Source organism: Microcebus murinus, chromosome 22 (assembly GCF_040939455.1).
Source record: "Microcebus murinus isolate Inina chromosome 22, M.murinus_Inina_mat1.0, whole genome shotgun sequence".
Classification (NCBI taxonomy): domain Eukaryota; kingdom Metazoa; phylum Chordata; class Mammalia; order Primates; family Cheirogaleidae; genus Microcebus; species Microcebus murinus.
The window spans coordinates 23,240,995-23,268,152 of NC_134125.1; the positions used below are offsets into that span (position 1 = coordinate 23,240,995).

The window sequence follows — 27,158 nt, forward strand, 5'->3', positions numbered from 1 at the left end:
TGTGTCAGTCCTCTCAGTCACGTGCTCCAGCCCCGGTCACGTGGTCCCCCTGGAGAAGGCAGAGCCTCACCCCTGTCCTTCCACACTCAGCCCATTCTGCCTGCGACATCCACACCTCCAGTGACACACAGAGTCAGAGTGTCTTCACCACAGTAGTGGCCCCGGGACCATCGGGACAGATTTGGCGGTTAACCGAGCAGGGAGCACAGGATACTGAGCAGAGACCCTGGGACAGTGGCTGGAATTGAGAGGGGTGCGGGGCGGGGAGGGCAGGAGCCTGAGCGCCTCCCCTTCCCAGGTGCTCTACCTCCACGTCCACCAGAGGGCGCTGTGGTCTCAGCACCTGCCCAGGCTCCCCAGGGCCTCAGCTGTGTCCCCTGCCCCACCTGCAGGTGTCCCTGTGCCCTCCGTGGGGTGTGCCCTCCCCTGGCACAGTGTCTGCATCTCTCAGCCACAGCTAGTGTGAAGGCTCAGGTGGGGCTGGTGCAGCTTCCAGGAAGAAGACATTTGCATGGAGACCTCCCACCCTGAGGGTCAGAATGACAGAAAAGGGGGGTTGGTGGGCTCAGTCCTGGCCGTCAGCTCAGGAAGCAGAGCCTGGGGTGTCCCCACCATGGCCTGGGCCCCTCTCCTCCTGACCCTCCTTGCTCACTGCACAGGTGGCTGCCCGCAGGGAACTCTGGGAGGGCTCCCCGATGTCACCTGGAGTGAGGATCTCTCCCTCCTCTTTGGAAACAGGGTCTGATCTGTTCTCACTGACCTCTGTGTCGCTCTCTCTTTGCAGGGTCTTTGGCCAACTTTTTCCTGACTCAGCCCAGCTCTGTGTCGGGGTCTCCAGGGCAGAAGGTCACCCTCTCCTGCACCCGCAGCAGCGGCGACATTGGGAGCAGATATGTGAGCTGGTACCAGCAGCGCCCGGGCAGTGCCCCCACCACTGTGATCTACAGGGATGACAAAAGACCCTCCGGAGTCCCCGATCGGTTCTCTGGCTCCATCGACAGCTCCTCCAACTCTGCCTCCCTGACCATCTCGGGGCTGCAGTCTGAGGACGAGGCCGACTACTACTGTCAGTCTTATGATGACAGTGTTAGTCACACAGTGCTCCAGACCATGGGGAAGTGAGACAAAAACCCCCAGACATCGTCGCCCTGGCGCTGCCCTCAGCCTGTCCCCACAGGGTGTCAGCTCTTGCCCTGTCCCTCCTGGATGCTTCAGTGTGAATAGGCCTCTCACCATTTGGCATGTTTTCCTTCAGTGAATCAATTTCATCTTTCACGTGCTGATGGCTTATCTTCTAATGCATTTATAGTCCGTCATGTGTTAGATTTAGTTGAAAACAATGTGTCTGAAGGTAAAACCAGACATTCTGTGCTGGAAGCTGTCTTGCACAGTTTAAGATGTTTAGTAGCAACTCTGGTCCCCAGTAACACTCGCCCTCCTTTGTGACAACAAACCTGTCTCCAGACACTGCCAAATGTCCCCATCCTGGAGGACAAGGTCAGCTCTGGTTGAAACCACTCAGTGACAGAGCCTGTCCTCACATGTCTGAAATCCCCCGACATTACATGAAGGTGCCACCATTCAGCTGGACATGGGACTAGATTGGTCTGATCTCTGTTGCAGGTTCCCTTTCGTTAGACAAAACAGTGTCACAGAGCTCAAATGACTGCGTTCATAGTTAAAACGGATTTTAACCAAAGTGAAGTCGGAGACCGTGTTACCCATGGTGTGGAAACCTGAACCAGCGCCTGAGGCGATGTTGAGCCAAGGCTGGGTGTGGACAGTCACTTCTGTCTCTGCACACGCACACAAGGCGCAGGGATCCTCCTTCCACACAAAGTGACATCACCCAGCCAGAAATAGCTATGAAGTTCGGATCCATGTTCCGTATGCGTGGACCTTGTAAAATATACTCATGAAAAGGACCACTCACCAAATCCAGATACTGCACGATGCATTTTTAAGAAATATCCATAACAGGTAAATTCTAGAGGTTGGCCTTCGCCTGTGCAGGGAGGGAGGAGGTCCCCCTGATTGTCATTTCCTCTCTGAGAGCAGGCTGCCATCTCCTCGCAGCAGAGCTCGGGGACTCAGCGTAGCTCAGCTCCCTGAACCACGTGAGAGGGTCCCCGCTGGCAGGACCAGCCACACGCACCTCTGAGACACCCCGCAGAGCCAGTCTCCAGCTCTCAGGAGCCTCTGGGACACTTGGTCCATCAAGGGCCAGGTTCTGTCACCCCAGGGGGGTCTGACTCAGGTGAGACCATCACCCATCACTACAGTGTGATGTAGACACTGCCTAGGACCGTGCGGTGGGCAGGGTGCAGGGACGCATGTGACTGTGGGAAATTCTCCCCCTATGGGACTCGCAGATACAGAAATAAAATTAGAGGAGCACACCGTCCCTGCTGGAGTCTAGGGATGGGGACATCTTGAGCACCTGCTCCATGACTGGCCCCGCCCCCATGTGTCCTCCTCACTCTCTGCACAGGTGACAGCCCGCCGGCCCTGGCTGGAGACTCCTGGTGCCCCAACACCCCCTCTTGCCCCACTCCCTTCATGGGGCTCATTGTCCTCTTTTTCCTGCAACTTCCAGTGTCTGTGGCCCAGGTGGGGCTGGCTGAGCCTCCCTCAGCGACCGGGTCCCCAGGACAGATGGTCATGGACATGTGCACTGGAAACAGCCCGATGCTGTCAGCCGGGGTGCAGCTCGGCTGCAGCAGCTTCTGGGACGTGTCCACAAACTCCTGGTCCTCAGGACAACTGTCCTCAGGGAACGCAGAGACTCCCTGGCTCCAGGTCAGGCTGGGTGGCCTCCCTGTCCATCCCTGGACTCCAGCCTGGGACAGTTCCGATCATCACTATTCAGCAGAGGACAGCAGCCTCAGTTAGGACATTATGGGGGCCCATGGGGACAGGAGACACAACCCTGTGAGTGTCCAGGTGCCCATTCACTGCCCCAACGCGAGACCCAGCGGATCTGTGAGGAGGCCTGGCCTGGGTTCCTGGTGGGCGCTGTTGGGTGTTTGAACAGCTCTTAACTGAAGTATCTCTTTTTAAGTTGGGACTACAAAAAACAACTCAGTAAATTTAGTTAATGAGATTTATATTCCTTGTTTCAAAAATATTTATTGGTCAGGAAACAAAAAATTAAACGCATACATTGAATGATATAGCAAAAGTCACATATTTGTAGCGTATTCTGCGAAGGGGTGAGCACCTTAACTTGTCATTGATATGCATGCCTACGCCTCTCCTCGTCCAAGATTCCTTTTGGGAGTGAGGAACGACAGCAGGACCCCCAGAGTATCAGAACTGCAACCACAGGAGATGGGAGTCAGCCCCTGGGTGTGTGAGCAGAGACAGTGACTGGGGAGCTGCAGAGACCAGCCGGGCTCTCAGGTCTCTGGGCCATGAGGAGGTGTGTGCCTGTGACCAGCAGGGCGTGTGGGGGAACTGCCCTGGGGTTCCTATACAACTGCTCAGTGAGGACTATTCACTCCAAGGAGCCTGGCACTGGTGGCTGGACCCTGTGCTCACTGAAGGGAACTGAGCAGCTGTGTCCTCTCTGGCCTGGCACAGTCCCCTGAGCAGGGCCCTTTGTATGGTCCCAGCGGCTGCTTCCTCCCAGGGCTCCCCCAAGGGGCAAAGCAAAGCCCCCTCCTCAGTGTGCAGTGAGAGCTGAGCTCCAGCCCAGGGCTCAGGGCGGGGCTGGGCAGACCCTGGATGGAAACACGTTTGCATGAGCAGCCCCTCCTCTGCAGAGGGTGGGGACAAAAGGAGGCCTGGGCAGCCCAGCCCCACTGTGGGGACCAGGGGCTGTGTGCACCATGGCCTGGGCTCCTGTCCTGCTCGTGCTCCTCTCTCACTGCACAGGTAGGGACAGGCCTGGGAGACCCAGGGCAGCTCCCAGTCTTCTTCTGGCTCTTCTGGCAAAGATATCTGAAAAATTTCACCCTATTTCCTACCCATGAATCCACGTGTCTGTGTTTGCAGGTTCCCAGTCGCAGCCTGTGCTGACCCAGCCGCCCTCCCTCTCTGCATCTCCTGGAGCATCAGCCAGGCTCACCTGCACCCTGAGCAGTGGCTCTAGTGTTGGTGGTTACTGGATATACTGGCACCAGCAGAAGCCAGGGAGCCCGCCCCGGTACCTGCTGTACTACCACACAGACTCGAACCAGCACCAGGGCTCCGGGGTCCCCAGCCGCTTCTCTGGCTCCAAAGACGCCTCGGCCAACGCAGGGATTCTGCACGTCTCTGGGCTGCAGCCTGAGGACGAGGCTGACTATTACTGTAGTACATGGGATGGCAGCTCTAATACTTACACAGTGATCCAGACACATGGGGAGTGAGACGAAAACCTCCCCTGCATTCCCCTGTCTAGATGAGTCACTAGTGCCTTGCTTGGGACCACATCTTGTTCCGCAACTGACTTTTATTGTCACTTCTTCAGTCAACATCCAATTTTCCTAAGACCTGTGGATGTGAATACGTCTTTGTTTTTTCCTTAGTTACAATGTGAATTTGATTCATTGCTATCATATTCTCAGTCTGATCACGTCTACAGTGACATAAATCAGCTCTCAGAGCTCAGCCTGCCACCAGGAAGATGACGGGTGCAGAAGGAGGTGGTAGCCCAGCCGTGCCCCCGCCAGGGTCTAGGCCTGACTCACACGTGTGTGTGGGCTGACAGCTTGTGGTGGGTCCCTGGGTCCAGCACCCCAAGCCCAGCTCCACTGCTGAGTTCCAAGGCTGAGGTCACATCCCTACCTGGGCGCACTCCAGCCCGAACCTGGAGCTGGGCCTCCCTCCTGAGGCTCGGAAGAAGGAGGCTGTCGCAGCTGCAGGGGTGCTGGGGAAACCAAGTCCTCAGCACAGCGAGCTGCGCCTGTGTGTGTGACCTCGCAGCGTGCACAGGACAGCTGGCGCCAGGCGTCCTCGCCCCAAGGCAGGTGCCACAGTAGCCACCGCTCGTGCATGCCAAGGCCTTTGCTGCTCATGCTGAGACTTCAGTGAGGCTGGGTCAGTCAGGAATGAGGGATGCCCCAAAAGGAAGAAAATTTATTCCACAAGGTACTGGAGAAGAATGGGACTTTTGTAGGGGAGCTGCTTCCCCGCTCTTGGGTTCCAGGGACCTGACTCTGAGGACAACCTGCCTGGCCTGTCTGGTCCTCACTGTCCTGTCCTCACAGGGCACTGACTGAATGGGCCCATTAAAGGGCTTTGGCACCGGCTCAGCAGGAGCACCTTCCTGTCCCTCTTCTTATCCCCCCAGGATGATGTGGGGCCTTTGAACCAGCTTTGAAAAATGGCTCACGTAAGAGAAGCAATTGGTGACACCACGCTCCCTCTTGGGGTTGCCTGGCTGAGCGTCCCTGGACCGCGTCTGCTCCTCCCCGATGTCATTGTCCATCTTGGATGCTATTAATCCAACAAATATTCCTACAAACCAGGTAGCTTACAAAACATGCAAATCATTTCTCAAAATTTTCGAGCCTGGTTAGTCCAAGGTCAAATATTTGCAGACTTGGTGGCTGGTGGGGGCCTGACCTCTGTTTCACAGGTGGCGCCTTCTTGCTCTGTCCCCCCGTGATTCAAGGGACAAGGACGCTCTTTGGGGCCTCTTTTGCAAGAATGCCAATTCCATCCCTGATGGCTCTGCCCCCCAGCGTGTGCCAGCTCCTGATGCCATCACCCCTGGGCTGAGGAAACGTGAAAGACACAAATATTCAGGTCACAGCAACCAGAGACCCCACTGCCCTGTGTTCTCCCGGGGCGGGAGCGCGGGTTCCAGTCTGGCCTCGCGTCTCCCTGAGCAGCCGGAGACTCTCCTTCCCTCCCCCCTGCTTGCCTGCAGCCCCCCCCACTCCACTTACGAAAATTCAGTAAAAGAACATTTGGGGAGGGGCACATTTATCTTGGAGCCCTCGATTGTTCCTCAGCTTGAATGTATTGTGAGGAACGGACAGATTTGGGGTCACTACGTTCCTTGATCCCGAGACAAGGGGCCAGAAAAGGATGAGATTTTCCACCGGGGCTGAAACAGGTCTTCAGAATCATGTCCCACAAAGTCCCCTTGTGGATGGTAAAGTAATGTTTCTCCACAGAAAATGAGGCAGCTGCTGTGATGAGGAAAAGTAAGTGGGACTAGGCGTCTGTTGGGGAGAGTTTTAGGCTGTCATGTTCACATCTGCAGGTGCTGATTCCCCGTGCTGAGTTTCCGAATGAGAGTTTGCACCATCGGGAGCCACTGTCCTGGCCTGAGAAAGTAGGCGAGGTGTGTGGCTTCGATATTCTCTGGAGGTCAAGTGTGTAACTAGATTTAACCTTGAGAATTTATTTCATTAAAAGTTTGCATCATGTTTATGAAGTTTAATTCAGAAGAATAAAAGTCATTGTAGAACACATGGGCCCAACTGATAACAGGGATACATTACTCATGGAGTGAGTCCCAGTCTTTTTTGGTGGGGATCCAAAATGCCATCAGCTACTTTGGGAAGCCGCCTGGCGATTGCTCACAAAGCCAAGCACACTCCCACCCTACTACGCAGCAATCGCATCAGGTATCTGTCTAAGGAGTGAAGATGTCTCTCCTCATACGATCCTGCACACAGATGTTTATAGGAGCTTTATTCATAAACGCTAAAACCTGGAAACAAACTAAAGGCCCTTCAATAAAGAATGCATAAACATTCACGGTATATCGACTCAGTGGAGCATTACTCAATGATGAAATATAAATGAACCTCAGGGAAACACAAAGACACAGAGGAACCTTAAATGCACGGTGCCCAGTGAAACAAGCCAATCTGAAAAAGCTGCCTATGTTGCAATGCCAACAATAAAACACACTGAAAAAGGCAAAAGTGTGCAGATAGAGAAATGATCCGTGGTTGTCAGGGGTGTGGGGCAGGGAGGAGGGAAGAATGGGTGGAGCAAAGAGGATGTGAAGGGCAGTAAAAGCACTGCGCAGGTCATGACAATCACTGTGGGCATTTGGCAAAACTCACAGAACTGTGCAACACGCAGAGTGAATCTCACCGGACTATGGATATTCATCCATAATAATGCATCAATATTGGTTTATATCATAAATGTTGGTTTATGCAATTTTATCAAAAGTGCAAACATTCAAGATGTTAAAATAGATGAAAGGGTGGAGGGAGGTAGAAGGAACTATATTGGAGCTATACTACTTTCTGCTAAATTTGTTTATAAACCTGTAACTGCTCTGAAAATGAAGTGTATACATAAAAAACTATTGATAAAATTATTAAGTCTTAACAGTAAATACATGAGAATATTTTTATTATTTTAACGTGGGCATTTGCATCTTAAATAAACTAAAAATAACACAAAATATTAAATTAGGAAACATTGATAAACATTCAAAGAATACTAGGGAATAATATATAAGATAGAAAACTAGAAAACAAAAACTGTAAAAAGGTGAGTGATGTCTAGGATTCATTAGAGACGTTTGCAAATTGGCAGCAACAAAAAATAAACACACTGGAGTAAAGGGGCTCCTCACACAAGGTAAAAATTATATTGACTCATTAATTTCCAACTAAAGTCAAATAGGTGGAGACAGCACCTACGGGGGAAGTGGAGGAGCGAGACGAGCTGTGAGTGAGACAAGGCGTGGGGACACCCTGGCAGAGGGACCTGCAGGTGCAGAGGCCTGCAGGCTGGAGCGGGCTTGGGGGAGGGCAGCAGCTGCAGGAGGTCTGGACCAAAGAGCCAAACCCCAGCGTTAGAGTAACCAGCCGTCGCCCCCTACTGGGGCCTGGATGTCTGTGCACTGGCGGTCAGGGGGGTCTGCCCTCAGGGAGGTGACCTGACATGGCACCAAGTACCACAGACTACTGTCTTTGAGAGAGTGGGAGCGCAGCTGGGCCGGGCTCCAGGTGGGATGCTGTTCCTGTCACCTGCACTCCTCAGTCCGTCCTATGGGCCACGACGGGCTTCTAGAGAATCAGAGGTTGGGTGCACATTTAGGGTCAGTAACCTCTTGCCTGAAGCCATAACGCTCTTCCACAAGGGCGGAGGGAGCTATTTCTCTTAAAAAACTTCTCCTTGCTGTGAAATCTGCTCCCTCATTCCAAGACTGAGTCTTTCTCTGCAACAGGATTTTCCCAGCTCCCACGAGGAGCCTTCCCGGGCAGCTAATACAGTCACTTCTGTCTCTTTGGGGCCCATTATCCAGGTCCCCAAACCAAGGTGATGCCAAGTGATGAGCATAATCCTGGATCTAGTACCCACACCCCCAGGTGGGTCACGGACCGGGGAGGGCGGTGGCCGTGGGTCCAGCAGGGGGCCGTGGCGCTGGGCTGAGATGGGTGCGGAGTCGCCACGCTGGGAACAGCCTTGGAAGCTCTGGAACGGTGCACGAGAGGATTTCCATTTGGAAGAATCATAAACAATTCCTAATTAAACACATGCAATGCAAACACTGACAACTGCCCGCGCAGCTCTGTGTCTGCTTCTTGTCGCCAGCCCCTGAGAGGAGTGAGAGTGCGGAGACGGCGTGGACCTGGAGACCCCCGCGGGGACGGTCCGCGTGGTGTGTGGGTGAGGGTGGGGGAAGTTGGGCCAGAGGCCTGATCCACAGGGGAGGGGTCCATTGTCCGACTTTCAGAACAAGCAGGAGGGACATGGGTGGAGGGCGGGGGCCACAATGTTCCCATCAGAAGTGACAGTGTCCAGAAAGAGACATCCGTCATTGGAGTGACTGAGAAAAGCTGCCCTTGACCCAAGCCTCGGTCACTGCAGCCGGCGGAGCTCTGTGCGGGGAGACTGCAGGGCTGGAGGGAAGTCGAGGCAGACCACCACGGGGTCCTCTCCTGAGAAGGACCCAAGAGCCACGGAGGGCTGTGAGTGGGTGGGGCCAGTTCACGTGGCATCTGGGCAGTGACTCTCTGGCTGGAAGGACAGTCACAGGGAGCGAGAGCTGGGCAGGGGACAGGACGGGCGCTGGTGCCCCGGGGGACGCTGGCAGGCAGGCCAGGGTCAGGTGGCTGGGGACGAGGGGAAGGGAGCAGGTTCCGGGTCTGCTGTGTAGCACGCGGACAGTGCCTGGATCTGGCACGTGATGTACACGGATGTGCTCAGGATGACTCGTGCTCTGGCTGACAGTTCGCATAGATGATTATGGTCCAAATGTAAGAGATGCATTGAAATTTTACATATGTGTGTGTGTGCATGTGTGTATACACACAGGCACAAATTCAGAAAGGTGGATTTTGTAGTATTCTTGTAGAGTCTTTTGTTGATATAAAGTATATTTTTCTTAATTAAAAAAATTAAGCAACTACTAAGTGTGAATCCCCTAATTTCCTGGGATTTAGGGCTTCAGTGATGAAACAAAATAGTCAAGGTTGGGGCGTCCCTTCGGTTTGTCTGCCTCACGATAAGAGATACTGTGCTGTTTTCCCTGAACTGTTCAGGTGGGAATTATATCTCTCTATGAACATCTGCACACACACATACCAGTGTGTTCAAGTGTGTGTCTCTACATGAGCTATTGTGCATAGCATGCCATTGTCACTACAGGTGTGGATTAAGTCACTGGAGGAGAGTTCTTGTGTTAATATTCATAATGAGGGTAGAACAATCTCTGACACATAATGTTACCGTTAAGTAATTAACTAATTAAATAAGTAACTAAGTAATTGTGTTTCGTGTTAAGTAATCAACATGACACTGCACTGGGAGACGAGGGCTTGGACAGGGAGTCTGGGGACGACAGGCTCCTCTCCTCGTCTCTCTGCAGCTCCAACCCCTCTGCCAGCCCCGAGTCCCAGTCCCGTTCAGATGTGCACGCCCTCCTGGTGTGCAGCCCCTGTCACCGTGGTGTCCCTTCTCAGGGCTGTCACCCCTCCCTGGTGTCACTCTGGCTGCATCCTGGCAGGGCTGGTGTTCTTGGTCATCTTCTTCAGGGTGGGCGAGCCACAAGGGAAGCAGATTTTTCTCTCCGTAATAACTATGGTCTCTCTTGAAGAATGTCCCTGCGCATTTGTATTAATAGGCCCCTGACCCACCAAGGTGAGATGGGGACAAGGGACAAGGGTGATGGAGACTGCCCTCTCTGGGGGATGTGGAGTGTGATGACAGAGGGGCTGGTCCCCTCAGGCCCACAAGAGACTGGGAGGCTTGTTAAAGCCCCTGCCCTCCTGCCCACTGGGTGCAGGACATTCACTCTCTGAGGTCACTCACTGGTGGCCCCACTACACAATGATCTAAACGGGGGAAGGAGCAGAGGGGGATTTACGCTGCGGAGGCCACACCTGTGCAGTGAGGAAGCGCTGTGGGGGTGCCCTGCAGCACAGGGTGGAGCCCGGGTGGCCTGAGCCTGCCCCTGTGTGGGGACAGTGTGTGCAGGCAGGGCTGGCTTCCAGCTTCTCTCTGGTCAGCTCCAGGACCTTCGGCCCAGTCCTGACGACCCTGGGCTCTGACACAGCAGGGGCACTGTGGCTGTCCTGAGGGTCTGTGGAAGTCTCAGCTGGGACAAGGTCTTGGAGCCCTGCCCTGGGCCCTCTGCTCTGTGCTCAGGGGACAGCACCTGGGACCCGCCAGGGCCAGGAGAGGCTGCCCCAGCCCCACCCCACGCTCAGCCGTCCCCGAGTTTAGGCTGAGAGACATCAGGGCAGGGGACGATTTGCATGAAGGGTGCTCTCTGCCCTCAAAGGGGAAAGAGAGGGAAGACCCTGTGCAGTTCTGCTCAGCTGCGGCCAGGAACAGAGCCTGGGGTGTCACCACCATGGCTGGGACCCCCTCCTCCTGCCCCTTCTCACTCTGCTCAGGTGACTCCCTGTGGGAAGCAGGATTGACTATGGGGACATCTGGGGGTGACTTTTTCTCTTTTAATTTGAGAGCGGGGGCTGGGGGGTGAGCCCAAACTCACCTCTCTGTGTCTCCCCCTCCTCTGTTCCAGGGTCCTGGGCACAGTCTGGACTCACCCAGGAAGCCTCGGTGTCAGGGTCTGTGGGACACAAGGTCACCCTGTCCTGCTCTGGAAACAGCAACAACGTTGGACACCCCGGTGCTGTGGGCTGGTACCAGCAGGTTCCTCGTGGTGCCCCCAAAACTGTGATGCTCGTGACTTCTCAGCCCTCGGGGATCCCTGATCGCTTCTCCGGCTCCGGGTCTGGGAACACGGCCTCCCTGACCATCTCGGCCTCCAGCCTGAGGACGAGGCTGACTATCACTGTCCAACACGGGACGGAAGCCTGAGTGGTCACACAGCTCCCCAGACACAGGGGAACTGAGACAGAAACTGCCCTTGGCCTCCGGTGAGGCCGATTGCCCTGTGACTGCCCGAGATGAACACAGAGGGTGACTGCGGCGGAGGCTGCAGTGCCAGCATTAGAGGAAGTCACACTCTGCACGTGGCACCTCCAAATGGACAGTGGCCTGTGTTCCCACATACTCCTCATTCATTAAAAAAAATTTTTTTAAAGATAAAATTGGCATGCTAGCATGTAGAAAATGTAATTAAATAGTTTTGCTAAATATAAATAGAATCATGCATCCATCATGATAATCTAATTTTGTAACATTTTCATCAGCCCCCCCCCCAAAAAGAGCCCAATGAACAGTCGCCCACATCCTTCCCCCTGAGCCGTCTGTCACCAACTTTCTGTGAAGTACATGGATTTAAGATCCAAGAAACTTAGTGATGCCAAACAAGGTACACTTCACACACACACACAAAAAAAAAAAAAAAAAAAAAAAATGAAAAAGAAAAAAGGAACATGTCTAACACATAATAAAGTGTGGAAACCAAAGGTAAAGACAAAATAAGAAAAGTTGACAGAAAGTATTACAACATATACAGAAGATCAACAATTCAAACAATTGTGGATATTTCACAAGTATGCACTGAGAACAAATGGTACTATTAGATTTTTACAATGTTGAAAGAAAGAAGGAAAAAACTATCAACCTATAACGCTCAGTCCGGGTACATTTCTTGTAAGAAAAAGGAAAAAATAAGATCTTGTCAGATGAAGAAAACCTACAAGATTCTATCTTCAGGAAATATGCATTAAATTGAAAAACAAAACAACAAAGGAAGGATTTCATGTGGAGCATACATGCTAAATGAGAAAAACATTAAGCCTTAGGTATGTAGGAAGAAGCAGCCATTCATATATTAGTAAAACACTGATTTTTCAGCTCTAAGTTCTGTCTAAACAAAATTTTAGCATTTTAATAATATCTCTATGTAGAAAAAATACATATGACAACTGCAAGCAAAAGCAGGAACTGTAAAGGAATCTATGCAATTGGGAGAATATTAAGCTTATTATTAACTCCATGCAGATTGTGAAAAGTTAGGCATGCATGTTGTGATCTTTGGAGCAATCAGTACAAAACCAAATGAAGAGATAAAGTCAAAGTACCTAAAGAAAAATCAAAAGGAACCATTAAATAGTGCTCCAATTATCCAAAAGAAGGCAGGAATGAGGTAGAAAGGAACAAAAATCATGGCAATAAACAGAAAATGAATATTAACACTGCAAGCTTAAATCCAACTGTACCAACAGTTTCATTAAATGTAAATGAAATAAGCATATACATTAAAAGGAAGAAATTTTCACACATTTTTCAAAAATGAAAAACATGAGACAACTACATGATTCTACTAGAAATCCACTTAAACATTTTTATATATGCAAGTTAAAAGGAAAATGATGGGTGATGCATGGTGGCTTATGCCTGTAATCCTAGCACTCTGGGAGGCTGAGACAGGTGGATTGCTCTAGGTCAGGAGTTCGAAACCGGCCTGAGGAAGAGTGAGACCCCATCTCTACTATAAATAGAAAGAAATTAATTGGCCAATTAACATATATATACAAAAACTTAGCCGGGCATGGTGGTGCATGCCTGTAGTCCCAGCTACTTGGGAGGCTGAGGCAGAAGGATTGCTTGAATCCAGGAGATTGAGGTTGCTGTGAGCTAGGCTGACGCCATGGCACTCACTCTAGCCTGGGCAACAAAGTGAGACTCCATCTCAAAAAAAAAAAAAAAAAAAGTAAAAGGATGACTCAACTATACGCCTATGTTAAAATGGCATTAACATTATTTCAATGGTCAACTACAAAATTAACATTACTTAGGTGTTAATTTTATTCTTTTTATGTTTTCTATTGTAGCTAGAGTTGTAGGATGCCCCCATTGAGGGAAACTAGGCAAGGGCTACACTGGAACCCTATATAGTATTTGCTCACCTTAGTCTGTATCTGTGATGACATTTAAAGAAACATGAAATGTCTGTATCATGATGGGAAAAGCTGCTCTATTCCATGTCATTGAATAACCTGTAACTCCTCTGCTATGCAGCCTTCCAGGGATGTTTTCTGTTCCCCAATTCCCCTGAGATTGCCCCCTGAGCCACCAACCCCATCTGTAATCTGGAATTGGATGAACCATTCTGAGGCGATGAACAGCAGCGCCAGAAAAATTCACGCGGAAAATCCGGGACCCCACAGGGGAGCTCAGGCGCGCCAGGTGGCCCGACAGAGGCTGGGGCGACGCAGGCAGCGGGGGGCACTGAGGCTCTCCTGGGACTGTCCCATAAGCTGGGAACACCCAGGCCTTCTCCAGGAGCTGAGCAGACGGCACCTGCACCCAGCCCTGAGTGGCCAGAAGATGCCACCCGCCCTGACCCAGGCCCGTCCGAGTCCAGGCTGCGTGTCCCCCTGGGACGGGCTCAGCTCACGTCTCCTCCTCTTTCTCCGGGGGACTTGTGAGCTCCCAGGGCAGGGGGGGCTGGGGACAGACCTGAATTAAGTTCTTCCTGAAATGTGGGAAGTGGGACCCCTTGAGTGTTTGGGAGACATAAACAGACGCAGTGTCTGAAGCAGAGCTGCAGGGAGTCTGAGTGTCGCACCTTCAATGCCATTGACTCTATATCAACTGTGTAGTGTCCAAACATACAGTCACACCATGTGTTCACAAATATGCACGTGCATACTGATAAACATGTGTCATATGCTCACATACATGCACACTCACATTCACACATACATGCATTTACTATCAACTGATATTACAATAATCATTGTATTATGTATTCAATTTTCATTTGATTTTGCCCACATTTCCCCATTTTCTTAATACTTATTTAATAGTCATTTCTTGTTGATTTTCTTGGCTACCTATTAAGTTTCATCTCATTGAAAAAGTTTTAGAATTTCCTTTAGAGCATGCTTGCTGGTGGTAAATTTGATGGCCTTTATTTATCTAAAAAACAGCCATTTTCCCCATATTCCCGACAAGTCCCCCCGGGGCACTGCTGAGGGTCCCCCCTCATGGGGTCCTCTGCACACTGGTGCTACCTCTGTGTTGGGGGCTGATTCTGGTGTTATACCTGATGCTAATCATTCACTACGGCCTGTGATGTACGTGTGCTGCCTGACGCAGCGGTAGTCAGCATTTTCTTCAGACACGGTTGCTGCCTTGTGACTGGATAAGAGGCCTGAGTTGTTGCACTAAGCAAATGCTCCCAACTCCCACACGGAGGGTCCCCGTGGTGGGAGTCTGGAGGCCATGAGAAGAAGAACAAGAAGAACTCTCCCACGAACTGGCCCCCGTTGATGGTCGGTAGAAATGACGCATAAGACTCCCCATGGAGGGGGGCGACCTAAGACAGCACAGCCGTGGGGGCCAGGGAGGAGCCGCCACCTGGGATTGAGACCAAGAAGCACTTCAAATGTCTGCATTGTTTTATGTTGCCTCTCTCAGCCTTGGCTTTTGAGCTCTGTCCGGCACCTTAACTTTAGTAACCCATTTTGAGGTCTGAGACCATGGGAAATTGTTCTCTTTTGAAACAACTCCGGAATTCACTGGTATCACTGGTATGCTCAGATGCTCACGTTCAAGGAACTAACCTTGGGTCTGGGGGGTATAAAAATAAAGCAACCGGTGCATTGGTCACTTGAGACATTCTCATGTCCATGTGTGTCTGTGTCGTTATTTTATGTTCTGTGTCATCCCCCATCCTGTAATAGGACCACGTCACCTCTGCCCCCTCCTCTTCCATGTCCTGGGAGCTGGGGACAGAGTCAGCCTCACCCTGAGTCAGCTGTGACTCTGCCCCCTGAGGACACAAAGCCTACAGCCCCGACTGCCCCCTCCTGCACCGCCTGCCCTTGGACTCTCCTTCTCAGTTTCTTACTGGGGCAGCTCAGTGACTGTCCAACTCTGTGGCGTGTCCTCAGGCCTGGGGCCACTCCATGTCCCACATAATACACTCTTATGTCCTGTCCCCTTTCCCTGCCCAGTCCTTGCCTGCAGGCTGATGACTCCAAATATCATCCACGGCCACTGTCCTGGGAAGGGCTGGGTCTCTAGAAACCAGCAGGGCCAGCCACAGTGAGCACATGGGGGCTCTGGGGCCACTCCAGAGCCAGGCAGAGACCCTGAGCCCAAACTCAGTAAATCTCTGTGCAGGAGTTTAGGTAGACAGGGCAGGTGATCTCTTTGGGACTCTCAATGGATCACTTAACAGGGGCGAGAGTACAATTTTCAAAATAATGAACACATTAGTTTATAATATACAGAATGAACATGTGTCAGCACGTTTGCACATGTGTGCTCTGATTCCCTCCTCCCCTGTGATGCCAGGAACCTCCACCCGCTCTGACCCCCGAGTGCAGCCGCTGCCCCTGCTCTCTGCCTGCAGCGGTGACATGAGGAAGGGAGCCCCCGTGAGCGTCACACCTTGTCACTCCATCAGGGGCAGCTGCTTGAGGCAGGGACAAGGCTGCTCCCTGCACAGTGACACACCCCCTGCTGAGAGCGCCCAACGCAAGGGACGCGCCCAGCGTCTATGTGCCACATGCAGCCCGCCTCTCACCACTCTCATGCTGTCCTGAGACACAGTGGGTGACCTGGGGACCCGGCGGTGGCCATGCTCCTCTCCCTGTCCTCGGCCTGAGAGCTTGGGGACACCCCTGGGAGAATGTTCAGGGGCCCGGAGGGACTTGGGCTGCCTCGTCCTCTCTGCAAGAGACACTGCTCGCCTGGCAAGTCCCTGCTCATTCAGGTGGAGAAAAAGGGAAACTCGGGTCACTGTGACGGTCCCGGCTCCATCAGAGAGGAGGCGGCACTGGACGCACAGACCACAGCGCAGTGGCTCAGATCAGTGTCCGCATGGCAATCACAGAAACAGTTACACACGGCAAGGCGAAACACAAACGTAATTTAAAATGATAATTAAAATAGGCTATGCTTATAAAAACAACATGAAAATGTACTATACATTCATACAAACTTATAGACCTATGTTATTTAGGTGACTTTATATTCAATAATTCATTTTCTGAGAAATTTAAAATGTGCTGCACTTAACATCTGACAGTCCTAGAACCACGTTGTGACGCAGTCATTGATACAGATGCGAAGCTGACGGTCCTGGTGGTCCCCAGCAGCCCCACCCCCCACGCTCACTCGCTCACCCCGGCTGGAGCGTGTACTGCCCTCCACACATCTACAGTCACACACGAACCTTTGATGCTTTTCAGTCTTTTTATTAATTGGAATTATCTTTCCTGATAAACTTTACTCTTTTTTGATAAAATAATATACTCTGCATATTCTTTTTGGTGAGAAATTATTAAAATGTTTTCACTTTTAAAAACATAGACAGCGCCCATCATTCAGTATAAACCCTATTTTCTCTTAGCCTCATATTTGAAGGGTCATTCCCAATGATTCTCACAAATCAGGGTCACATGAGACTTGGGCAGTGGACAGAGCAGTGGGGAGGCATGGCTGGCTCTGGGACACTCTGGTCACCATGTCACATGATGATGTCTCTGAACCTGGTCACCAGGGGGCGCTCGAAGCCTGCTCTTGAGAAGTGTGCGGTGATCAGAGCTGGGACCAGCCACCTGCCCTGCCTGGTGCCCTCTGCTCAGGGCACAGCTGTGACCTCCCCACCCCCTGGGACCACACAGCCTCGCCCCCGCCCACCCCTGACACCCTCAGGCACAGGGGCCTGACCAGGGCCCAGGGGGGGGCAGAAACCCGAGGCCATTTGCATGGAGGAGCCTCCCCTCTCAGGGTATGAAGAGGGGAAGGACAGACCTGGGGAAGCTGCTGCAGCTGCGGGCACAGAAGGCAGCACTCGGGACAGTCCCGCCATGGCCTGGGCCCCGCTCCTGCTCTCCCTCCTGGCTCACTGCACAGGTGAGCTGACTCGGGCCAGGGAAGGGCCCTGGGAAGACCGTGGGGCCCTGCTCTGTCCTCTTGTCCAGACCCAGAGTCACCATGTGTGTGTCTCCCCCTTCCAGGGTCCTGGGCCCAGTCTGCGCTGGCGCAGCCGCCCTCGGTGTCTGGAGCCCCAGGGGAGACCGTCACCATCTCCTGCTCCGGAAGCAGCAGCAACATCGGGAGGTATTATGCGCACTGGTACCAGCAGCTCCCAGGAACGGCCCCCAAACTCCTCATCTATGATAACAGCGATAGACCCTCGGGGGTCCCTGCCCGATTCTCTGGCTCCAAGTCTGGCAGCTCGGCCTCCCTGACCATCGCGGGGCTCCAGGCTGAGGACGAGGCTGACTATTTCTGCCAGTCCTATGACAGCAGCCTGAGTGCTCCACAGTGCTGCAGGCCCACGGGGAAGTGAGACAAAAACCTGCCCCTGCTTTTTCTGATCACGGTCATGACTGCCCGTGACAAACACCAGGCAAAACATTGACTGTGGCCAACCCCAGGCATTCATGTCTGAAGATCTAACTCTCAGCGCACAGACCTGCTTTAAATGCTCACTGACATTCCAAAGTCAGTGACCTTGCCCTCTTTCATATTGTTTTTTAAAACATCTTTATTAAGATATATTATAGAGATTGGATCAAGATGGCGGAGGAGAAACACCACCAGACAGAGTGTCTCTGCAGAAAAGACAGATTCTAGCAGAAATGAGAAGAAAGAAGCAAGAAGACGAGCATACAGCGGACAAGGGTCAGAAGGAGGGGTACCTGAGACCCCGGGAGACTCCTCGGGAGGAGGCTGTGCAGGAGAACTGGAAGCTGAGACCCCGGAGCAGCCCGGAGACAAGTGGGAAGGGTAGGTGGATCAGTCACCTTTCTCCTCCCCTGCATCCGGGACTGCTGGTGGGCTCCCCAGTGGGTGGAGAGACCTGCGGACACCAGCCCAGAGACAGCCGCCACCAGCGAGCGGTAAGCCAGTGTCAGACAAGGCACCAAGTTCGCAACTCCTGCTCTGCACCTCCCTGTGCACAGACCCGAGCCGCGCGGCAGGCGCCATATTGCCTCCTTCTCCTTTCCGCCGACCCTACCCTCGGCTGCCCAAAGAGACAATATAGCCACCAGGAAGAGACACCTCCAGTGAAAGGAACCTTCCCTTTCGGGACCCTACAGCTGACTAAGGGGAACTCAGACTGTGAGCTCCCGACCCGCCAGCCCTCCCAGGTGCTGCTGGCACGGTGATCCCAGAAGAACGGGGCAGACCGTGAGGATGGGAGACATAGACCCAGCTTGGGCTCCCTGTGGGTGAATTGGGACTGGCACTCGTTTCCCTGGTGGGGATATAGTTTGAACTCTGGGGCCCAGAGGTCAGACCTGCAGACCAGATCCCATGCACCGAGGTCTCGCATTGCCCGGGGCACAGAAGGGATATACGTGAACAGCCTGCTGAGCTAGAGGGCAACCCTCCTCCCAAAGGGAGGCCGAGCGCCCAACCCAGGTGGCGTTCCTGTGCAGGGAACCTCCCCGCCGGCATCACAGTCCAGGGAGGCCCCGTGGCGTGTGGTCTGGCCTGCTGGCAGAGGCCCAGGAGTAGCTGCGGAGTTGGGGAGGGTGGAAAGAGGCCAGGCCCGCTCCAGACTGCGGGTCTCAGACAGCCCCACCCCACACGCAGACTTTCTGGCTGAGCGGGGCCATCACAGCCCCTCCCTGACAGCTTTTCCTGGAAGCAAAAAACAGAACTTTGAGCCCTGCTAACAGCATTGGTGGTGCCTGAGGGCAGGCTTACCCAACCCAACTCCGCCCAGACTCTCTCCTAGGCCAGCCCTCACTGAGGGGCAGAAAAGGACACACCTGGAAGTCCCAGGGCCCCACCGACCATCTGAGGCACTAGAGTGCCTCCCCAGAGGAACAAGAGCTGATAACAGGACACAAAAACAACACCATAGCCTGTTCCTCCAAGCAAACACCACCTACTGGCAGGGAGGACATCCTGCACAGCCTTTTCATGGCACCCACTGACTCATTATACAGGGAGTGGTCGAATCTCACCCACAGACACCACCTACCTGTTCAGAAACTAAACAAGGCGTGTGAATACCCAAACAAAAACCTAAAGAAAAGAAACAACTGATCAACATGGGAAGAAATCAGCGAAGGAATTCCGGAAATATGAAGAACCAAACGGAAAACACACCCCCAAAGAGGAGCACCAGCCCCCTAGAAACGGGCACCAAACAAAGTCAGGCAACCAAAATGACAGAAGGGAAATTTCGTATGTGGATCATAAGAACACTCATCAACCTGCAAGAACAACTCAATAACCAACACAAAGAAACCATAAAAAGCCTCCAGGACCTAGAACAAAAGTTCACTAAAGAAATCGACACAATGAACAAAAGTTTAACCGAACTCCTGGAAATGAAGAATCAATTCAGGGAACTACAAAACACAGTGGAAAGTCTCAAGAACAGGTTAGATCAAACAGAAGGAAGAATTTCAGAGATTGAAGATAATACCCTCTAACTAAATAAAACAGTCACAGAGATAGAGCAGAGAAACAAGAGAAAAGAGCAAAGCCTACAAGAGATGTGGGATTATGTGAGGAAACCTAATGTGAGGGTCATAGGGTTACCAGAAGGGGAAGAAGAAAACACTCAAGGGTTGGACAAGCTATTTGAAGATATAATAGAGGAAAATTTCCCAGGCCTTGCTAAAAATCTTGACATACATTTCCAGCAGAGAGCACAGTGAGACACGCAGTGGCCAGTTCCCAAGGGGCCCATTGGGCCCTCTGGGCCTTCCAGGCCCTCCGGCTCCAGGTGAGCTGGTGGGCCTTCCCAGGATGGGCCTTGGCCTCTGCCCTGCAGGAACCCGGTGCCCTCGCTGTGGCTGCCCTCCAGTGAAGCCAGGCCTAGAAGCAGCAGCGAACGTCTCTGGCAACCCCACCTTGGTGACCTGATGATGGCGGCCGGCCGCCTGGTCTTTTGGCCCAGCCCTGCCCGGCCTAGGCTAAGCCCCTTCTAAGCTTCCAGAACGCGACGTATTGGGAGGCTGCAGGTGTGGCGGGGTGAGAAGTATGGCGACCGCCCAAACGCTGAGGAGGGCCGTTAGGGTTTGGAGAGCCTGAGAAGGCCGGTCTGTGGGCCCAAGCTCGGTCACCTTCTTGGGCCGTGGAGTGGCGCAGATCCGGGTCTTGCTGTGCCCGCTCTGTACCAAAGGGGCGCGCCCTACTTAGTCCTGACAACGACGGACAAAGGCCTTAACGGACCTGGAAGGTGAGCGGAGCCCGGGATGACGATGGGTGGAATGGTTAGCGGGCCTTCGGGCGGTTGGTCTACGTTCTGCCACCAGACAGAAGAAAAAAAACATAACCACATTTGGAAATGCCCACCACCTTTTGGGAAGATTTACTGGCCAATTATAGAAGAAGGCCTGTGTATATAATATGAAAAAGCTGTTCTCAACTTTCCCTCCAACCTTTTAAAAGAAAATGTTTACTGCATCTAATACTTCTAGATGTAAAGAGGTTGCCGACGTATGATAAAGTAGAGTTAGAAAATAACACATCTTGTAAATGCCCATTTGTTTAAAAAAAAAATCATAGGAAAAAAATTTCTTCTGGAAATGACTTTTTGAAATGGAATTGTTAGACCACCTCTGGAAGCGACACGTGTTCACGTTTGTTCAGTGGGTTAAAGGACATGGAGCGGAAAACCTTGAGAAGGAAGAGAAGATTCTGTGCCAGACTGGTCATATTTAGAAGACATTTTCATATCATAAGCATTATTTTGTGTTTGCATTTTGTTCCTCATTACTGTATATATAGTTCACAAAACTAAGTACTTTTTTGAAATATCTAGTCTTTCTAGATGTTCTGAAGTGCCTGATATATGTTAAAGTAGAAATAGTGATACCCTTTGTGAATACCTTTTTGTTAAAATTCATATGAAATTTTTTGGGGGAATGGCTAAACCACCTCTTTGAGTAGTACGCATTGTGTTTGTGCAGGGGTTCTGGGGAGGAGGGAGGACGAGGAGGAGCTCTATGCCAGTGCCCTTATAGTGAGGCAAGATTAACCATAGTTCCTATGTCTGTGCATTTTGTCTTACCTGTGTATATAGTGTATATAAAAGACAAACAAGTCCTAATTTACATCTAGTCTTTCTAGATGTTAAAAGAGGTTGCCAGTGTATGACAAAAATAGAATTAGTAAACTAATAGTTTGTACATTTTTGTTTTTAAATTCGTAGGAAAGATTGTCTTCTGAAAAATCTGAGCATTAATAGCCCACTGAGTTGGTGGAGGAGGGAAGGGTTCTAGGCCAGAATGTTCATATTTTGAAGACACGTTCAAATTATAACTGTTACATGTGCGCAATTTATTCACAACTGCTGTGTATATATATAGTGGACAAATAAAATCCTTACCTGAAACATCTAGTCTATCTAGATGTTTACAAGTGCCCAACGTATGTAAAAGGTAGAGGTAGTAAAATATCACTTTGTAAATATTTTTTTGCTAAAGTTCACAGGAAATACTGTCTTTCGGAAATAGAATTGTTAAACCATCTCTGAGAGCAGTATAGTACCATCTATGCTCGTTCAATGGTTTGGAGGAGGTAGGAGGGAAGGAATTGGCAAAAGGACATTATCAGATATCAGTTTTCTTATGTTTTGTGCATTTTGTTTTGCTGTGTGTATATATGGATATATATAATGTATATAATGGATAAATGAGTCCTAATTTTGCAATATCTAGTCTCTAGATGTTAAAGAGGTTGCCCGTGTATGATAAAGTAGTTAATAAAATTAGCACATTATGCACACTTTGTGTTGAAATTCATAGGAAAGCTTGTCCTCTGTAAATTACTTTTGGATATGAATTTGTTCGACCATTTCTAAGCATTACATATGCCTGTACTTGTCCACTGGATATAAGGCAGAGAGAAGGAAATGGAATGGTTCAAGACCAAAATGGTCATATTTAGACAATACTTTAGATTATAACCATTGCTATGTGCGTGCAGTTTTATTTAACTGTGCTGTTACATAGTGGACAAGTTCTTATATGAAATATCTAGTCTTTCTAGATATTTAGAAGTGCTTGATGTATTTAAAAGTAGAAGTAGTAAAATAACACTTTGTAAATAGCTTTTAAAATCTGATGTCCAGATGGTTTCACACCCGAATTTTACCACACTACAAAGAAGACCCAGTACCTATCTTGCAGAAACTATTACACAACAAGGAGAAGAACACAAACTTCCCTGACACCTTTTATGAAGCAAATATTACTCTGATACCAAATACAGGAAAGGATGCAACAAAAAAAGAAAACTACAGACCAATATCCCTAATGAATATAGATGCAAAAATTTTCAACAAAATCTTAGCTAACCGAATCCAACGCTTATCAAAAAAAATAATCGAACACGACCAAGTGGGCTTCATCCCAGGGATGCAGGGATGGTTCAACATACATAAATCTATAAATGCAATTGACCACATAAACAGAAGCAAAAACAAAGACCACAGGATTCTTTCAATACATGCAGAAAAAGCTTTTGACAAAATTCAACACCCTTTCATGATACGAACACTTAAGAAAATAGGCATAGAAGGGACATACCTAAAAATGATACAAGCCATATATAACAGACCCATAGCCAACATCATACTGAATGGGGAAAAATGGAAAGTATTCCCATTTAGAACTGGAACCAGACAATGCTGCCCACTATTTCCACTTCTATTCAACATAGTGCTGGAAGTCCTGGCTACAGCAATCAGACAGGAAAGTGGAATTAAAGGTATCCAAATAGGGGCAGAAGAGATCAAACTTTCACTGTTTGCTGATGATATGATATTATATTTAGAAAACCCCAAAGATTCAACCAAGAAACTCCTGGAACTGATAAATGAATTTAGTAAACGCTCAGGATACAAAATCAATACACAGAAACAGAGGCATTCATATACGCCAACAACAATCAAATTGAGAACCAAATCAAAGACTCAATTCCCTTCACAATAGCAACAAAGAAATTAAAGTACCTAGGAATATATCTAACCAAGGAGGTTAAAGACCTCTACACGGAGAACTATGAAACACTGAGGAAGGAAATAGCAGAGGGTGTAAACAAATGGAAATCCATACCATGCTGGTGGGTCAGCAGACTCAACATCATTAAAATGCTAATACTACTCAAACTGATCTACAGATTCAATGCAATACCTATTAAAATCTCATCAGCATTCTTCACAGATATAGAAAAAATAATTTTACACTTCGTATGGAATCAAAGAAGACCCCAAATATCAAAATCAATTCTAGGCAACAAAAACAAAATGGGAGGCATTAATATGCCAGATATCAAACTATACTACAAAGCTGCAGTAATGAAATCAATCTGGTATTGGCACAAAAATAGAAACATTGACCAGTGGAACAGACGTGAGAACCCTGATATAAAACCATCCTCATATAGCCATCTAATCTTTGACAAAGCAGACAAAAACATACGCTGGGGAAAAGAATCCCTTTTCAATAAATGGTGCTGGGAAAACTGCATAGCCACTTGGAGAAGGCTAAAGCAGGACACACACCTTTCACCTCTCACAAAAATCAACTCACGCTGGATAACAGACTTAAACCTAAGGTATGAAACTATTAGAATTCTAGAGGAAAATATTGGAAACACTCTCCTAGATATCGGCCTAGGCAAAGAGTTTATGAAGAAGTCTCCAAAGGCAATCACAGCAGCAACAAAAATAAATAAATGGGACATGATCAAATTAAAAAGCTTCTGCACAGCCAAAGAAATAGTCATGAAAGTAAACAGACAACCTACAGAAAGGGAGAAAATTTTTGCATCCAACACATCCGATAAGGGGCTGATAACTAGAATATACTTAGAACTCATGAAAATCAGCAAGAAAAAATCAAATAACCCTATTAAAAAGTGGGCAAAGGACTTGAACAGAAACTTTTCTAAAGAAGACAGCAGAATGGCCAACAAACATATGAAAAAATACTCAACATCTCTAATCATCAGGGAAATGCAAATCAAAACCACAATGAGATATCACTTAACTCCAGTGAGAATGGCCTTTATCAAAAAGAATCCAAACAATAAATGCTGGTGTGGATGCAGAAAGAGAGGAACACTCCTACAATGCTGGTGGAAGTGCAAACTAGTTCAACCTCTGTGGAAAGCAATATGGAGATACCTTAAAGCGATACAAGTGAATCTACCATTTGATCTAGCAATCCCATTGCTGGGCATCTAACCAAAAGATCCAATGACACTCTACAGAAAAGATACCCGCATTCGAATGTTTATAGCAGCACAATTCATAATCGCAAGGCTGTAGAAACAGCCCAAGTGCCCATCAATCCAAGAATTGATTAATAAAATGTGGTATATGTATACCATGGAGTACTATTCAGCTCTAAGAAACAACGGTGATATAGCACATCTTATATTTTCCTGGTTAGAGCTGAAACCCTTACTACTAAGTGAAGTTTCCCAAGAATGGAAAAACAAGCACCACATATAGTCACCAAAAAACTGGTATTAACTGAACAGCACCTAAGTGGACACATGGGTACTACAGTAATAGCGTATTGGGCAGGTGAGAGCGGGGAGGGGGGCAGGTATATCCATACATAATGAGTGAGATGTGCACCATCTGGGGGACAGTCATGCTGGAGACTCAGACATTTGGGGGAATGGGGGAATCGGTATCTATTGAAACCTTAAAATCTGTACCCCCATAATATGTCGAAAAAAATGATGTATTATAATGTGTTTGCCATAAATTTCACCCTTTTACAATATACACTTCAAATTTTCTTTAGTGTTTATTGAGTTGTGCAATCATACCATGACACGAATTTAGAATATTTTCATCACCCTACTAATAAACAGCTATTAGTCTAATAGCTAATATTACTATAACTTTGGCTTGTATATCCAATTTTCATTTTCCACATAACTTAGGAGATTAACAAATGAAAATGTTTACTAGGTTAATTTTCACACAAGAAATATGTCAAGACATACTTTAGTACTTCATTCATTTTTATTGCCAAGAAAAAGATTCCATGGCATGTATGTCCTACAGGTTGTTAAACCATTCGTGAGTTGTTGGACATTTACTTTGCTTAAAGCTGTTCATTTTATGAGTAAGGCTGCTGTAATCATTGGTAAACAAGTTCCAAATTTCCCTGTGGATTAATGTGTGTATTTTTCTTGGGTTTGGTAGCAGTGGACTTTCAGGGTGATATAATTACTGTTGTTGAGGAAATGTCTGATTTCTTTCCAAGGGGGCTGCACAACTTTACATTCGCATGAATAACACATGAGAGTTCCAATTTCTCCCCATTCTCATCAGCATTTGTCATCACGGGTCACTGTGTTTGTGGCCACCCCAGTGTGTCTGCAGCAGTCCATCTCTTTGACTCGATGGCATTTCCCTGGTGGCTCATGGTGTGGGACCCACTCGTGTGCCACCTGCTTCCAGTCACGCAGGGGCAGCGAAGGTCTGAGGCCCTTCCTGAGGCCCTCACTCAGGACACGCTAGACTGAGGCGGGTTGAATCCCACACGCAGCCTGCCCCCCACGGAGCGGACACGCCTGTCCCAGCACAGACTCCTCTCAGGGGCAGCGATGGCAGAGCGGGGTGACACCCCCGTCCCAGGCCAGAAGACGAGGCGCCCTGTGTATCCCGCCTGCTGGCGCTGCAGCTCCAGGCTCCAGGCCTGTGCTAGAGCCGGCTCCCGCGCAGCCACCGTCCCTCCCCACGGGACACACGGCAGGTCCAGCGAGTGTCCCCTGTGCCTCAGCAGAGCATGCGCCACTGGGAACCGGGACTCGGATGGGGACGTGGCTGCAGTAGCTTCTCTCTGTGCTCACACGGCGCCAGCAGCATTGGCCAAACAGCCCATCAGCTTCCAGACACCCTCATGACAAAGAACGCAGAACAGTATTCTAGGAAAAAATAAAATTTCCTATAGATGCAATAACATGAGACATAAGTAAGTGTAGAGGTAGACTACATCTATGGGTAGAATTTTCTTAACAAAAATATAAAAAAAAAAACCCATGCATTTAATGTACCAAGAAAGAAATCACACCTAACAGGTACAGTGTACCCTACCTGGGTGATGGGCACAGGTAACTTGGGCTCAGGCAGTACAGAAGCAATTCATGGAACCAAAACATTTCTTCCCATGGAATATTCTGAAATTTTAAAATAAGAAAAGAATAAATGTATTTGAATAAATGCTAGTCAAAATTTTTATTGAATCTTAAAATTTTTTGATAATAATATGGGAAAAATTAAATCCAGGAAAAGCCTCAAATGTTTTGCAAATGAACAGAAAATGAGTGAACACACACTTACATTTTGAGACACAGACTATAGCAATATTAATTTGAACAATCTAAGGCTAGCAGTCCCCCCCTGGTGGAATAACACAGAAAGCCTTTCACTGCTCGGGAGCTACTTGAGAACTGACAACAGTGAGTTTCAGATTTTCCATCCCACACAGCAGGCCGTGCAGGGCTGGGATCTTGAGAGAAACAGAATGAGGTGGCGTCACGGACGTGGGCTCCGCCATTGACTGGGCAAGCCAGGGAGCCTCCCTGGGCTGTCCTGATCCTGCGCAGACTCGAGTGGGCACCGGGGCTCAGGGTTGCAGCCCCGCTCCGGGTGCAGGGAAGCCTCCCAGCGCTGGGCCTGCCTCCCCTCGGGGCCAGCCTGAGCTCCAGGCCACTCGTGACACGCAGTGTTCCTCACAACGGCGTGCAGGGGGCTTCCTCGGTAAGTTAAAGTTGTTTTGAGTTGGGGCCTCTGAGAATCATGTGAAAAGAAAGGCTTAGACAAGAAAGTGATTTATTTGGGGTGGAGGGACAGTGGAGAAAGACACATGGGG

At 49.5% G+C, this 27,158-nt stretch overlaps 1 protein-coding gene and 1 pseudogene across 1 annotated transcript in view; both read left to right on the forward strand.

The window, feature by feature from the left end:
- Positions 1-562: 562 nt before the first annotated feature.
- The window catches only part of LOC105882024 (immunoglobulin lambda-1 light chain-like), a 273,592-nt gene continuing 246,996 nt past the window's right edge, over positions 563-27,158 (forward strand). Inside the window, exons 1-2 of the mRNA XM_075996730.1 lie at positions 563-659; positions 785-1,088. Of these exons, the coding sequence (XP_075852845.1) occupies positions 614-659; positions 785-1,088 (350 nt within the window). The 5' untranslated portion in view covers positions 563-613. The remainder of the gene's footprint in view (positions 660-784; positions 1,089-27,158) is intronic.
- On the forward strand, positions 17,056-17,638 carry LOC105869630 (immunoglobulin lambda variable 1-40-like; annotated as a pseudogene).